At 38.2% G+C, this 15,181-nt stretch overlaps 1 protein-coding gene across 2 annotated transcripts in view; it reads right to left on the reverse strand.

Annotated features, from left to right (window-relative positions):
• The window catches only part of adgrv1 (adhesion G protein-coupled receptor V1), a 571,861-nt gene that overhangs the window by 243,396 nt on the left and 313,284 nt on the right, over positions 1-15,181 (reverse strand). For both annotated transcript variants that reach the window (XM_043709113.2, XM_043709105.2), the window contains 4 exons: positions 14,119-14,257; positions 10,456-11,303; positions 6,516-6,633; positions 2,853-3,024 (listed from right to left, as the gene is read on the reverse strand). In XM_043709113.2, the coding sequence (XP_043565048.2) occupies positions 2,853-3,024; positions 6,516-6,633; positions 10,456-11,303; positions 14,119-14,257 (1,277 nt within the window). The remainder of the gene's footprint in view (positions 1-2,852; positions 3,025-6,515; positions 6,634-10,455; positions 11,304-14,118; positions 14,258-15,181) is intronic.

A 15,181-nucleotide genomic window follows, 5' to 3' on the forward strand; every position in this document is an offset into this window, starting at 1 on the left:
CATGCTCCAGTTCTGAAATAATGGGGAAAATCTAAATTATTCTTAAGAGTTCATGGGTAACATATCAATCATCAGTTAAACAATGGAAGTATCAGACGGTTAATGAAATAAAATTCATATTCTATTAATTGTTATGGCATTATGTATTTCAGCTACTATTGCCTAAGATTACAAGTTCCCTTTGAGTATCATGGGTTTAAATGCAAATAGACAGAATAAATTAACTGAAAATGATCTTTGATACTCTTATGTTAATATTTTAACAACATCACAAATATATTAACTTTAACATTACACCTTTTGTCAGGTCACCCAACATTGAACACTCAAAAGGCTTGTCTTTCACTCCTTTGGGCCAGTAGCAGAGTAAGCAACGGTCATGGGGGAGGAGAAGTTCCTGGGAGTGTGTCTTTGGTAAACTTGCTGGCCAAACCTTTTCCACCAGGAGCATGGGCCAAGCAAAAGGCTTGAGCCAGCCCCATTTTCCATTGATTTAGCCAGTGCAATTCAAACAATTTTTTAAAAATCATTCACGGAATGTGGACATCTCTGGCTGGGCCAGCATTTATTGCCCATTCTTAATTGCCCAAAGAGTAGTTAACCATATTGCTGTGGGTCTGGGGTTACATATAGTCCAGACCAAGTAAGGATGGCAGTTTCCTCCCGTAAAAGACATTAGTGAACCAGTTGCGTGTTTCCCACAATCGCCAAGAGTTTCATTGTCCACATTGGACTCTTAATGGTGATTTATACAATACAGAAGCAGGCCGTTCCATTCAATATGGTTCTGTGATACAGCTATCCTACTAAGTTCACTATCTGACTCTTTCCTTTTAATTATGGGTCCTTCAATCTTTGAGCCAATAACATTTCAAAAGTTCTATGAAATCTGAGTTCATCTCCCTTTCAGGCAGTGAATTCCGGATCAGAGCAACATTCTGTGTAAAACCATTTCCTCATCTTTTCCTCAGGTTTTTTTGCTAATGTGTGTCCTCTTGTTACTAAATAATCTGTTGCTAGATTGTGCTTTTAAAATTAAGAATACCCACTTCTAAGCACAAGTCCCTGACAACAATAGGCCTCTGTCCACATGGTGTTTGAGATGGGATGCCTTAAGCTTGGGAGTATACATATTTACGTCACCCCAAGTATGTTGATCTGCAGCATCAGCCAGCGGCTGGGGTTAGGGGAAGGGGGAATTGGGGGTGGGGGGGGGGGGGGGGGGGGGAGGGAGCTGTTTGTGTGTGTATCCATGAAGTTAGACACCCTCTTATTATGTTGTTTTATGTTGTTGATCATCATAAGTAAGCCATTTGCAACTGTGTTTTATTGAAGAGATAATTGTGTTGAAGTGAGAATGAAACTATTGAATGCTGATGTGTTTCTGGTCTCTTATTCAATTGACAAATGTGTCTTACTTTCATAGCAAAATTAGAAACAGAAACAGAATTAGGAATGGGCAATAAATGCTGGCCCAGCCAGAGATGTCCACATTCCGTGAATGATTTTTTAAAAATTGTTTGAATTGCACTGGCTAATTCAATGGAAAATGGGGCTGGCTCAAGCCTTTTTCTTGGCCCATGCTCCTGGTGGAAAAGGTTTGGCCAGCAAGTTTACCAAAGACACACTCCCTGGAACTTCTCCTCCCCCATGACCGTTGTTTACTCTGCTACTGGCCCAAAGGAGTGAAAGACAAGCCTTTTGAGTGTTCAATGTTGGGTGACCTGACAAAAGGTGTAATGTTAAAGTTAACATATTTGTGATGTTGTTAAAATATTAACATAAGAGTATCAAAGATCATTTTCAGTTAATTTATTCTGTCTATTTGCATTTAAACCCATGATACTCAAAGGGAACTTGTAATCTTAGGCAATTGTAGCTGAAATACATAATGCCATAACAATTAATAGCTCCTTGAGCCTCCAGTCATTCAAAAGGACCATGGCTGATCCAACAATCCTCATGCTCATTTTCCTGCCCTTTCATCATAACCTTTGATTCCACTAAAGATCAAGAATCTATCTCAGACAATCTAAGACATTCCCTCCATCTTAGGGATCATTCTAGAGAACCTTCTCTGAACTGCCTCCAATGAAATAATAGCTTTCATTAAATATGGGAACCAAAACTGATAACAGCACTCCAGATATAGTCTCATAAAGCACCTTGTACAGTTGCAGTAGGACTTCCCTACTCTTATATTTCACATTGATAGAACTGTTTTTAAATAGCCACATCAAAGTGGCGTTACTCCTCCTCTACCACTCCATTTTACAAGGGTGTACCACTGTGGGGCAGAGAGAGATGAGGGCAGCAGCCAAATTGTCTTGCTGTTTCAAGCAAAGGTCTCATGTCAAATGACATCAAGCAATAATGTAATGGGACGATGATTACTGGTTTAGATGGAAAGTGATCAAAACCTGTAAGTTCTATCTTTGATTAATACCATGGGAACATGTAAAGAAATGACCCCATGAAGGTAACTTTTAGATTATTTGAGAATTGAAGAGTAAAGTACACTTTCAAATTTCGAAAGTTAATCTGGGATACGCGTGCCCCAGGACTATGTGCCATGCTGCAGTATGTCTTGCTGATCTGATTTTCAGCCTTTATTCCAGCATTCCAGTTGCATTGGGAAAGCTGCTTAGTGTCCTACAACTTAGTTGGAAAATTTAAATGGGGTTTGATCCTTCAAATCATGGGGCTACGTCATCAACAAAATGGACAGCAGACTAACTCCACTCGAACATCTGGCTGCTCAGAAGTTAATATTGACCTCAAAAAGAGAAGAATTTCCTTGAACATTGACCTTAGAAGTAGTTTTAAGGTGCACTATTTTTCTTGATACTAACCTCATCTGGTTTGATTTCAATGACGATAGTACATTCAATCACTCCACTAACACAAAGGGTACTTCCTGTTACAGCTTTCAGCTCATTGACCAGATCTACCCCATTCCTTTGCAGTACAACATCTGATTTATTAAATGTCACACGCCACAAAATTTTCACATCCTCATAAGACCTGTAAATGCAAAATAAATATCAGGCATGAAATATTTGGGGTAAAGTCATGAGTTTCTAAACTTTTGAACAACTTTTAACAAAATCATACACCTTGATCAACTTCCCTCAATTAACATGGAAATGAATAATGCTTGGACAAGAAAATTGGGTAGATTTTTAACTTGACCATCTGGACAGGAATCTGGAGAGGGAGCTCATATGCTCCTCAGAGAAATTATTTAATTTTCTTTCCACTGAAATTTCTGCCCTTCGAAAACATTCCCAAAAACACACGTGAAATAGGAGCAGGAGTGTGTCATTTGGCTTCTCAAGCTTGCCTTGCCAGTCAATAAAATCTTGACTGTTCTTCCTCAAGCCCCAACTTTTCTTTTGTGCCAACGTCTCAAAACACAACTTCCTGATATTTTAAAAATCTATCAAACTCCTCTTTAAATACTTGAATACTTGAGTCTCCCCAACTCTAAGGTACAGATCTTCTGCGTTTCAGTTTTAAACAAGTGTCCCTTTATTCTGCAACTATGCACCATATTTCAAGATTTCGACATTAGATTCTCAATATTTATCCTGTCAAGCACATTCAGAATCTTGTATGTTTCAATAAGACCACCCCTCATTCCACTAAACTGAAATGAATACTGGTCTAACCCATTTAGTCAACCTTGGTAAATCAAGTCCTTCATCCCAGGAACCAACCAAGCAAAACTTTTCCAATGCCAAATCATTTTTGCAAATACGGGGACCAAAGCTGTAGCATACTCCAGTTGTAGTCTCACCAGATCTCTGTACAGCTGTGACAAGACTACTTCTTTAATATCAGCTCCCCAGCAACAAGACCAAGTTGTATGTGTTTTCTTAATTACAACACCCAGGTCCCTCTGCACTGCAATTTTTGCTGTCTCTCTTCATTTAATTAATAACTTGCTGTTTGATTCTTCCTACCAAAGTGCGTTAAACTCCACTTGCCATGTTTTTGCCCACAACATACTCCTTATGTTGTCTTCACAACATGCCCAGCATTATTGCAAATTTACATTACAAGTCAGTAATGTAGAAAGCAAACAAATTGAAGTCCTAGGACTGATCCTTGTGACATTCCATTAGCCAGATCCTTCCAATGTGAAAAAGACACATTAGTTAACCCATTAAAAGATCCATGAATCTTTTACATGGCTTGATATCAAATTCTTTTTTGGAAACGCAAATAGAATACATCTGTTAACTCTCCTTTATTTGCTTGTAAGTCCTCAATGAGATCTAACAAATTTATCAAGCATGATTTCCTTTTCAAAAAACCACGCTGATTGCATTTAAGCTTTTCAAAATGTCCTGCTGGTTTTTCCTTAGTAATGAACTGTGGCAATTTCCCAACGAGAGCTATTAGTTTTGTGTTTTCTGTCTCTTTCCCTTCTTGAAAAGAAGCATTATATTAACAGTTTCCCAATCTGCTGAAACCCTCCCAGAATCCAATCTTTTGACCACAGTCTCCACTATGCCTGCAACTACTTCTTCTAAAACCCTTGGATGCACCTAGTGGCTTGTTTGCCTTTAGTCCCATCAGTTTGACAAATACTTAATCCCTTGTGACAGAAACTATTACAAGATATTTCTGACCCTTAGTACCTTGCATACCTGTTATCTTTGGGATATTCAGAGTATCCTCCAATGTAAAGACTGAGACAACACATCAATTTAAATTATCTGCCATTAGCCAGTTTCCTATTATTAATTCCCCAGTTGTATCCTCCAAAAGTCCCATATTCACTTTAGCTATCCTTTTTATATAACCAAAAAAGCTCTTGCTGTTTGTTTTTATATTCCTTGCCAGTTTATTTTCATAACCAAATTTCGCCCTCTTTATTAGTTAGCTGCTGATGGTTCCTAAAAAATACACACAGTCCTCTGGCCTACTAGATTTGCCATGTTGTATGCCTGAGTTTTGATTGGATACTTTCTTTGACTGCCTTTGTTAATTACGGATGGTTCATCCTTCTCATCAAGTCCTTTTTGACCAGAATAATGTTTTGCTGAATAATTATGAAATATCTATTTAATTATCTGCCACTGCTCATCTCCTCACCTTCCCCTACATCTATTTTCCTTGCCCACTTTCAACAACTCTTTCTTAATGCCTCTGTAACTGTACTTATTTAAATTGAAGACACTGGTTTGTGACCTCAGGTGCTCTCTCTTAAACTGAATTTGAAATTCCATCACGTTGTGATCACTACCAGGTAAAGGCCCTTTAACTATGAAATTTCTTATAAATTCTACATCATCACACATCAATTGATCTACAATAGCCTGTTCCTGGGTAGATTCTACAAAGTACTGTCTAGGAAACCATCCATGTTGCACTCTATAAATCTGTTTTTTTCTGCCCTCATTTCTTATTTGATTTGTCCCTTCAATAGACAAGTTAAAATCACTTGTGAGAATTGCAGTGCCATTCTCATATGCATCCAACTTTTGTGCATGGCAGTGAAAACTAGAACCATATGTCACTGTCATGGCATGCTTCCAAGCCATGCAGCTTCGAGGAAACATTGGCCACGCAATGGAAAATCCTTCCTAACAGCACTGTGGGTATACCTATATCAGTAGAACTATGGCCATTCGAGAATGCAACTCATTATTACCTTCTTGAGGCAACTAGGGATGGAAACAAATCATTGCCAATCCAATAGTGCCCACATTTCATGAAAAAAAATTGCAACTCTTGATAAAATGTTATGTTGCCAGAACTGGAAGCCTAAAATATGTGAATCAATTTGAAGACCTAAACAAATGAGAAATCCCTGATTAGGACCTGATATCAGCATGAGCAAGACTGGTTTTGGGGCATTTAAAAAATGGGGCACCTTTCATATCACAATCCTTTCTAAATATTTAATCAGTACACTTCTACAGACAGTTGAGGAGCCTCCATAAAAGAAAGCACTTGTGTAATGAATATCCCGTTACATCAAAATGACTCTGACTGCACGCTCAGCCCAATTTGGAAGCTGCTGTGATTTTCTCACCAGACTAAAGTGGCGCGGCATCTCACCTGCCATGTTCTTTAAGTGCTTTTCATTTTCCATAAGTCAATTCCCTAATATCCCGTCTCTTCCCTTATACATGGCAATCCAAAGAATTTTTTATCATTATTTCCCTTCTTGAACACAGACCTTTCTTTGATGTCAGTCAGTGGTCTCTGGCCCGCTTAGTATCCTATCCTGTTTACAGGCCAACTATGGCTTACCATTCATTTTGTGTGGAATTTTGATTGCTGACATTGAAAGTTGAGGCCAGAGGGTTAACCAACTAAGACCCAAACTCCATCCATTCAATGCATTCTATTCTTGTTCTGTCCACCAAAACCAGGTCAATATTCACCCATCAACTCCCAGCTAATGTCAGTGATATTCAGAATTCCTCTCTTGATTTCATTATGGAGCCACTGTCTTAGCACATAAAGATGAAGACCATTTTTAGTAATTAAAATGGTACCTGTTTCTCTGTCTCTCGATTGTTAGCTGAAGCTTCCTATGTTCAGAGTCTTCATCCAACACTAGGTTACTTGGGGCGACCCATGTAAAACTGAAAATGCCATTCTGTATGTCATTTCCTGCATTGAAAATATATGACAGCAAAATCAAATAGTTACATCAAATAATTCAGAATTCTTTAAAAATAGAAACAAGTTTGAGGAATGCATGCTGCATCGATTTACTTTGGTTGGGTTCACATCCAACCCACAAGAAGAAAATAAAAATTGTTTTGTTCTAACTTTAGGAACTGCTAAACCAATGCTCTAAACATAACCCAAATCTGAAGTCCAAAATCAATTAAAACCCATTTTCCAGTGACAGCTATACACAAAGTTTCAAATTGCAATTGAGAAATAAATGTTTTGAAATCATATGGCAGCCTTCGCCAGAGGTTGTTGAAGACAAAGCAACAGATAGAAGGAAAATGAAAAGAGGCACACGTCAAATTCTAATACCAGAGCATTCGAAGTCCTTCCCTAGGATGTTGTTGGATACGTAGCTCGATGAGATGGGTGTGCGAAAGTTTATCCAATGTGGCTTTGCAGGGCCACCCTTTACTGAGGATGTTGTCCCTGATAATTCCTACAGGGGAGTTCAATATCCTTTAGAGGAGTTTGAAATATTTGGAGGTGATGACAAGTGGATTCTGAAAACTACATGCTCTGTATTCATATGAAGTTGTCACAGAGTTGTAAAGCTTCTACATTTGTATTGTATGGATCCTCTTACATTCTGAAAGGAACACCTTCAGGATGCAAAGTGGAATGAAGGCCAATGTCACAATATTTCATCTGCAAAATGCAGTCATTTACTGACATTTCTGTTAGAAATGTGAGTTGTACAGTTGTTTCTGTTCTTCTATGGGTAGATCTTTCAAACTACTGAATCTTCTGCTGATGCAACTTAATCCCACTATGATAGCACAAACCTGCAAAAGCCATTGCTCATCAAAATCATCAAATGTGAGTCTTCTCTAACATGCCCAAGAGACTCCAACTGCACCCTCCTCAGAACATGACAAATCTCAACCCCTAACCCACCCTTTTTAAAGAGAAGCACTCTGAAATCATCTAGCTTCTGGGAGCCAAAAGGAGCTTTGAAAAAGCACTGAATCTAGGAATGATGGCCGCTGCATACTGCAAATGGCTGAAAGAGGGTTAGAGTAAATAAAACACAATAGAAGTCTAAATTTAAATATAATGTAGAAAAGAAATAAAGGTCAGCACACAAAAAGACAAGAAAAACTGATCAAGAGAAAAAAGCCTGACTAGATCATTGCATAGCTTTCAGAAAACATGGAAGCATTTATTTTCTCCTAGCTATTTATAACTTGCCTGGACCTTCATCAAAGGGCACAATCATGAAGGCATCATACAAGCCTAAGCTAAGAGGAATGTGTCTGATTTGCATTCCTTCTTTACCTTTAATCAAAGCTTGCAACTTGGAATGCTGCCAAGGTGCAAAAGCCCCATCCACTATGTGTTTAAAGTTCAAGGTGTGTGTGTGCAAATTGTGCCTCCATTATACTTGGTTTGTAAGCACAGGAGCGGAACATAAACCTCAAAATGATTTACAAAGCTCTTACAGATAAATTTCTGACTTTTGTTCATCGAGTCCCTACAGTGTGGAAACAGGCTATTCAACCCAACACCTCTGAAGAGCATCCCCTACCCTATCCCTGCATTTCCCATGGCCAACATATCTAAACTACACACACAAACAAACAGAAGTTGCTGGAAAAGCTCAGAAAGACTGGCAGCATTTGTGAACAGGAATCAAAGTTAACGTTTCGGGTCGGTGACCCTTCCTCAGAACTGATGGTAGCTAGGAAAATGTTGGTTTTTATGCAGAAGATAGGGTGGAGGGAGGGGATAAGGAGTAAACGATAGGTAGGGTAGATCTCAAAGAGAGAGAAGAACAGTTGGACAGACAAAGAAGTCAATAATGGATCTAGGTAGAAGGGTGAATAGCTGTTAATGGAGACTGTTAGTGGCTAACAATAGATAGTGTGTAAAGGCAGACTATTATGATAACAAGGCCTGGTGTGTGTGTGTGGTAGGGCGCTAGGACATGGGGAAGTTCAGGCCCTAAAATTATTTAACTCTATATTGAATCTAGAGGGCTGCAGAGTCTCTAAGCGGAAAATGGATGTTGTTATTCCAGCTTGTCCTAAGCTTTGCCGGAGCCCATGCCTAAACACTATGGGGAATTTAGCATGGCCAATCCAGTTAACTTGCACATCTTTGGACTGTGGAAGGAAACCAGAGCACCACGCAGGCTCAGGGAGAATGTGCAAACTGCACACAGATAGTTGCCTGAGGCTGGAACCAAATGTGGGTCTCTGTCACTGTGAGGCAGCAGATGCTAACCACTCAGCCACCTTACTGCCCAACATTGACAAAATAACCTATCAACTGAGCAAATTTCTAGCATCCTGAAAACAATACCTGAATGATAAAACTGTGTACATTTGGCTAGTTTAGTTTCAGATTCCTTTTGAAATATAGTAGTTCACTCTCTCCCAAAAAGATATCGAAATGTTAACGCAAGCAAAATATTGTAAATCCAGGATGCAATATTGTTTTTCAAAAATTTTAATTATAAGCCCAATTCAGAGGACTCAAAACTAGACAATATTGGGGATGATATTAATTCTACTTGCCAGACCAAAACCAGGCAATTTATAATTGTCAAGTCACTTCCCTATTATGATGATGCTGTCACTATAAAACAATTATTTTGTCCTTGGTTTTTTGAAGAGAGTTTGTGAAAGCAGAGGTTTCGATGTATCTGCTGCAGCTGGCCTAAGTCAATAATTTAAGAGGCCTTTAGGGTTTTTTAAAAAACAGATGTAGCAATAGAACGGGAGTGGCCCATTCTCCCTGATCAGGCTCTCTAGTTTTTTTAGCTGTAGCAGTAGAAGCTATTTGGATCCCAGAAGGATTATGCGCTTCAGTAAATGATTCCTAACTGATTTTCTCTGAAATCTCTCTTGATGCTGCTCCCTCCTGGATTGGGAAACTGCATGTAAGAATCTGTCTGAATTTACCTTTTGCCAAGGCATGTGTTTATGGGATGCTACCATTTTGGAACAGTTAATTAATAATAGGTACTGTATCTATTACGCTGTTAAGTTTTCCACTCGTAAGTTATTCTAAATTCCTCTTCTTCTTGTTTGTATTTTAACTATAGTTTTTGAATAAATTGTGCTTTGCTTAATGAATAAGCAATTTGGAACATCTACCTTTAAAATAAGAAAACATTAGGGTCTAGTCAACTTCCTTAAACTATTGTGAGGGGGTGTGGTCTGGTCCATTACATTGTCTTCAGGCACCCAAGTTCTGTCAACAGCCATTTAATGCAGGCTTTGGTCAGTTCAGCTATTTGTTCAAAGCTGATAAGATCATCTGTTGCACATGCAAAGTAGGAATGCTCCTTCAGACATACTTGATAGGCTTCAACTTCCCTGTTCCAGTCTCTAACCCCAGATTTCTTTTAAACTGCCTAATCCTAAAGACCCTGTGTAAGTCCACTCTCCACACTTTCTCAAATACCAAAATTAGTTCATGAAAGCACAATATTCTAGTGCCCAGAAGATACTTTCTGCACAAAACGAGCAAGGAGTGTACCAGAGGAAGGTTAATTCAGCTCAAAGGTTTAAAATAACTTGGACACAATTTCTAACGCAGCAGGAGAGTTTCTAACACATCTTGCCACTAGCTTGTTCAGATCCATCTGGATTGAGGCTATGGGTTTTGTAAATATGACTGTATATTTTGACAGATATCATATGCACAACTGTAATTTAGTGAAATTAGGGAATATTATAATGCTGCAAGTAACATAATTGCCAGTAATATTTACTGAACATAAACCACAATAAATAATATTTCAGATACCTGAGATAATGATTTGCATAAAAGCCATGTAACCATATTCATCTTCTCCTTCTACAATTTTTGCCCCTCCACGAGGATCTGTGAGGTAGACATAAAAAAACTCTTGTCCCTCTGGTTCATTATCATCAAAGATCCTGATGGGTACACTGATCTCCCTTTGCTCATCCCATAAAGTAACATTCAAGGTTTCATCTTCAAAATCTGCTCCTTCTCTGGCCCAGGAAAAAGTGGAGTTTTGTTGGATGTTTTGGAAAGGGCTTTCCTGCAAACCGTCTGCAGCTTTTTTTTCTCCAAAAGTTATAACATTTACACTGATGATCCCAGTAAATCCCAGTGTCCTTTGAATGTTAAGGAACACTACACGCACCGTAGCATTCTCAGTGTCCTCTACAGTGTGTATCACTGTGGGTCCAATACTTAGAACACCATTTGTGGCATCATTGGCAATAATGGTTATAGATGACACACTAAAATCTAGATTCAAGTGAGTTTTTAATGCTGTATTATTTGGCCCAAAACCCAGAACTTCAATGCTGGATAAATTTAGGTAGAATACTTCATCCATTTCTGGAATATTATCATTGATGATAAACAATTTAATGAAAGCTTCAATCTGATGTGAAGTAAAGATGAGTTCTCCATTTTGGATGTGCTCATAATCTTCAGTAGGTTTGGCACTTCCTGCGGTTGTGTAATATGTCAGTTTTGTTTTATTGCCTTGGAAGCCAAACAATCTCTGAATATGTAAAGTAATTATGCCTGCATCTTCTTCTACATGGACCTGCCTCGAATTGGAGGCAAGTTGGAAGACTCCAAGTGGCTCAATTTCAGCTACAGTGAATCCTGACCTATAAAAACATTAAACAACAATAAGTATTGTTCACCCTTTGTATGTGCATACATAAGAACATAGATAGTAATTACAATATGTAATAAGGCAGGAATAGGAAGGCAAATGGACTGTTGGCCATTATTTCAAAGGGAACAGAGTATCAGGTTAGGTAGAACTGCTAAAAATTATACAAGACACCAGTCAGACCACAGCTGAAATATGATGATCAGTTTTGGTCCCCTCATCTAAGTAAAGATATACTGGCATCGGAGACGGTCCAGGCAAGGATTGATCCTAGGATTGAGGGATTTTCTTATGAGAAGAAATGAATAAGATGGTACTGTAATCATTGGCGTTTCGAAGAATGAGAGAAGACCTAATCAAAACATATTAGATATTTATAGAGCTTTACAGAGAAGATGTGGAAATGTTGCGTCCCCTTTTTGGGACAGCCTAGGGCAAGAAGGCATAACACTTAGAGTAAGGGGTCACCTATTTAAGACTAAAATGATTTTTTTTTGCAGAGGGTGGAGAATCTGTGGTATTCTATTAAATATGGCTGTAGAGGCTGAGTTGTTAAGTATATTCAAGGCTGAGATGAATGTTTAATCAGGTAGAGAAACAGGAATTATACAGAAAAGGCAGGAAAATCATGTCAACAATTAATGTGGACATGATTTGGAGATGCTGGTGTTGGACTGGGGTGTACAAAGTTAAAAATCACATAAAACCAGGTTATAGTTCAACAGATTTAATTGGAAGCACACTAGCTTTCGGAGTGCTGCTCCTTCATCAGGTGGTGAAGGTAATGAAGGAGCGACGCTCCGAAAGCTAGTGTGTTTCCAATTAAACCTGTTGGACTATAATCTGGTGTTGTGTGATTTTTAACATTGAATGTGGAGCAGACTTAATGGGCAAGATATGGATGAATTCAAAATAGCAGTTCTTTGGCATTAAAGTCTCACCTGAAAGACCATAAAATTTCTAAAACAAGGGAATCCTTGATAATAGCAGATGATAATTTAGCTAAGTAGATGTTTAGCAACAGATCCCACTTTGTAACTTCCCAGACAAACTGGAATGAGAAGAAAATATTGATAATGCGTTGCTGAGAAAGGTGGGAGGTCACCTTGGATTCCTGCTTACAGCTTTCAAGAGTGAAAGCCAGATGGCAAATCAGCAATGTTGTTCGAGACACAGTTAACCAGAAAAAAGTCATCAAAATAAAACTTTCAGCTTTTGCAAGTGGCTAATCCAGCACCCTGACTGTACAAAATCCAAAACAGGCTTTAAAACAATATGAGGAATACAAAGCAAACTTTTAAACAAAGAAATGAAAAAAAAACTCGAAAGGCTGAGAAAAATGTTTTGAGAATAGTGAAAAGAAGCGAATTAGCTAGCAATAAAAAACTCTAATTTGCATACAACTTAGGACACTCAAAAACCTAAGCAAACTGGACTTTAAACATTAATGTTCACGTTCAGTTGGTTTTACTATGGCTTGCATCTTATAATGTTGCCAAGACCTGGTGAAATGTTGCAAATGGAGTCAGAGTAGGAGGGGTGGAGGTAGCAGTTTCTACAAAACTGAAGTTATACAGGGCTTTGGTGAGAACATAGCTCAAATATTTTGTGCAGTTTTGGTCTCTCTACAAACATACAAATGTACGAATATAGAATCAGACTAGGTCACTTGGCCCTTCGAACCTGCTCTACCATGTAATAAGATCATGGCTGATCTGATTTTAACCTTAACTCTACATTCCTGCGTATCCCTGATAATCTTTCATCCTCTTTGTAATAAAGAACTAGCCTAAGAAAGGATATTCTTGCTATAGAGCGAGTGCAGAGCAAGTTCACTTGACTGATACTGGAGATGGCCAGACTTCCCTATGAGAACAGAATTGTTCGACTGGATGTGTAGTCATTAGAGATTAGATGAATAAGCTATGATTGAAACATAAATTTCTAATAGAGCTGAACAGATGAGAAGCAGGGATGATGTCTAGAACAAAGGGACACAGTTTCAGGATACAGCATACAGCAGTTAAGACTGAGATGATGAAAACTTTCTTTACTCAAAAGGTAGTGAATCTGTTAATTCTCTACCACAGACGGCTGCAGAAGCCAAGTCACAGAATGTATTCAAAAGTTAGATAATACTTTTAATGTATTCAAGGTATATGAGGAGAAAGTGGGAATACGGCATTGAAGAAGAGAATTAGCCATGATCATATGGCATGGTGGAGCAGTCTCAAACTGCTAGATGGCCTACTCTTCCACAAGTTTCTTTACCAAGACTGACAGGAGCTGAGATATGAGTATTGGCTAAATCCTTGAATGAAAAGTAATGCATAACTCTTCAAGGAATGTTCAAGTTTTGAAGCAATATGTGCCTGAAATTGGTGCCACACATATGGAATGGACTGCCCAGGTGAGTGAGATGTATCTTTCTTGCATCTGGTATTTCTCAGCAGTATGGCTCATATCAGTTGCAGTTTATCTATTAATTTATGTTTAATTTATTTTGTTTCTAGTTCATGGTAATGTTTGAGTTACAAAATATGAAGATTTATTTGGCAATTTCTGAATTTGTTGGCCACAGTCAGTTTAATTCTTTTGGTTTGAGAGTCCCCAAGCAGATTGTAACACTATGAAGCAAATAAATTTCACAGTATATCAAAGAGCATTGCTCTTTAGGCTTATAGTCAACAATTGTCTGGAGTCCTTAAGTAGCGACAAGCAATAGCTAAATAAAAATCATCTATGAATGCTGTGGACAAGTATAATTACAGATAATGAAAAATTTCAATGCAATTGGTTGACTTTACCTTAGTTCAGCTTTACCAGAAGAATTACTATGCACTGCAGTCAGATGTACTGCGAAGGATTCTACTCCCGTAAAGTTGGTAGTGGGTACAGTAAGAAACACTCGCTTGCTTTTTTCACCATGGGAAAGGACAACAGAACCTTATGTAAAATAAAAGTTAACTCAAAACAATGTTATGAAAAGGATAGACAAAATAATGATGTAACATATGGATCAACTATTACCAGTTTCCATGTATAAATCAATAATGTTAAAGAATTAGAGATTGTTTCTAAGACTGAAATCAGGATAGAAACATTTCTAAGATTCCAGTAAATACAGCAGCTCATGCAACTGACAGTTTGAGTCAGAAAACAATCACCAATACTTCTGTCTTTAATTAATGTCGACTTTGAGTGAAGGATTGCTGCATTTAACCCATTAGCCTTGATATTTTACCATAGGGACTTCAGCTGTTATCAATCACACTCATTTTACAGTTCCTTTGTTGACCTAATTTTCAGTTCATGAAAGGAGGGTAATCCTATGAATTTTACAGAAATTTAAGAGACATTTTGAAACACTTATAGTGTAAATATTGAACTTTCTTGTACAAATGCATGCAAAGCAATTTCAGGAATCAAAGGCCTGAGGCCCAAGCATGCCTGTGGAATGTCAAAACATAATTCCTCTGCAAACACAATAGGCCAAATGGCCTTCTCATGCACTGCAACAATTCTGGCACTCTAATCCCAGACTAGCATGGCCATCTAAAAAAAATACAGGAATCTGTTTCACCAAATGTATAGTTCAAAACTCAAAACCTCCATGTTAAAGATGTTAATGTTGGTCTAGACAACTGAAGGCTACTTAAAAATTCTGAGATCAGCAATGGAGTAAGCTCGGTCCATCTGTCCAGAGAGCATCCCTCATAATTTCACAATTTTAAGTTCACACTTTTGACATAGTCAGAAGTCACACAGCACCAGGTTAAAGTCCGATAGGTTCATTTTAAAATCACAAGCTTTCGGAGAAGCTCCTTCACTAGGCGTACTGTTCCTTCAGCTATGAAGGAGCAGTGCTCT

This window comes from Chiloscyllium plagiosum, unplaced genomic scaffold (genome assembly GCF_037043375.1).
Source record: "Chiloscyllium plagiosum isolate Xiang-an unplaced genomic scaffold, Cpla_swu_hap1 HiC_scaffold_2, whole genome shotgun sequence".
Lineage (NCBI taxonomy): Eukaryota > Metazoa > Chordata > Chondrichthyes > Orectolobiformes > Hemiscylliidae > Chiloscyllium > Chiloscyllium plagiosum.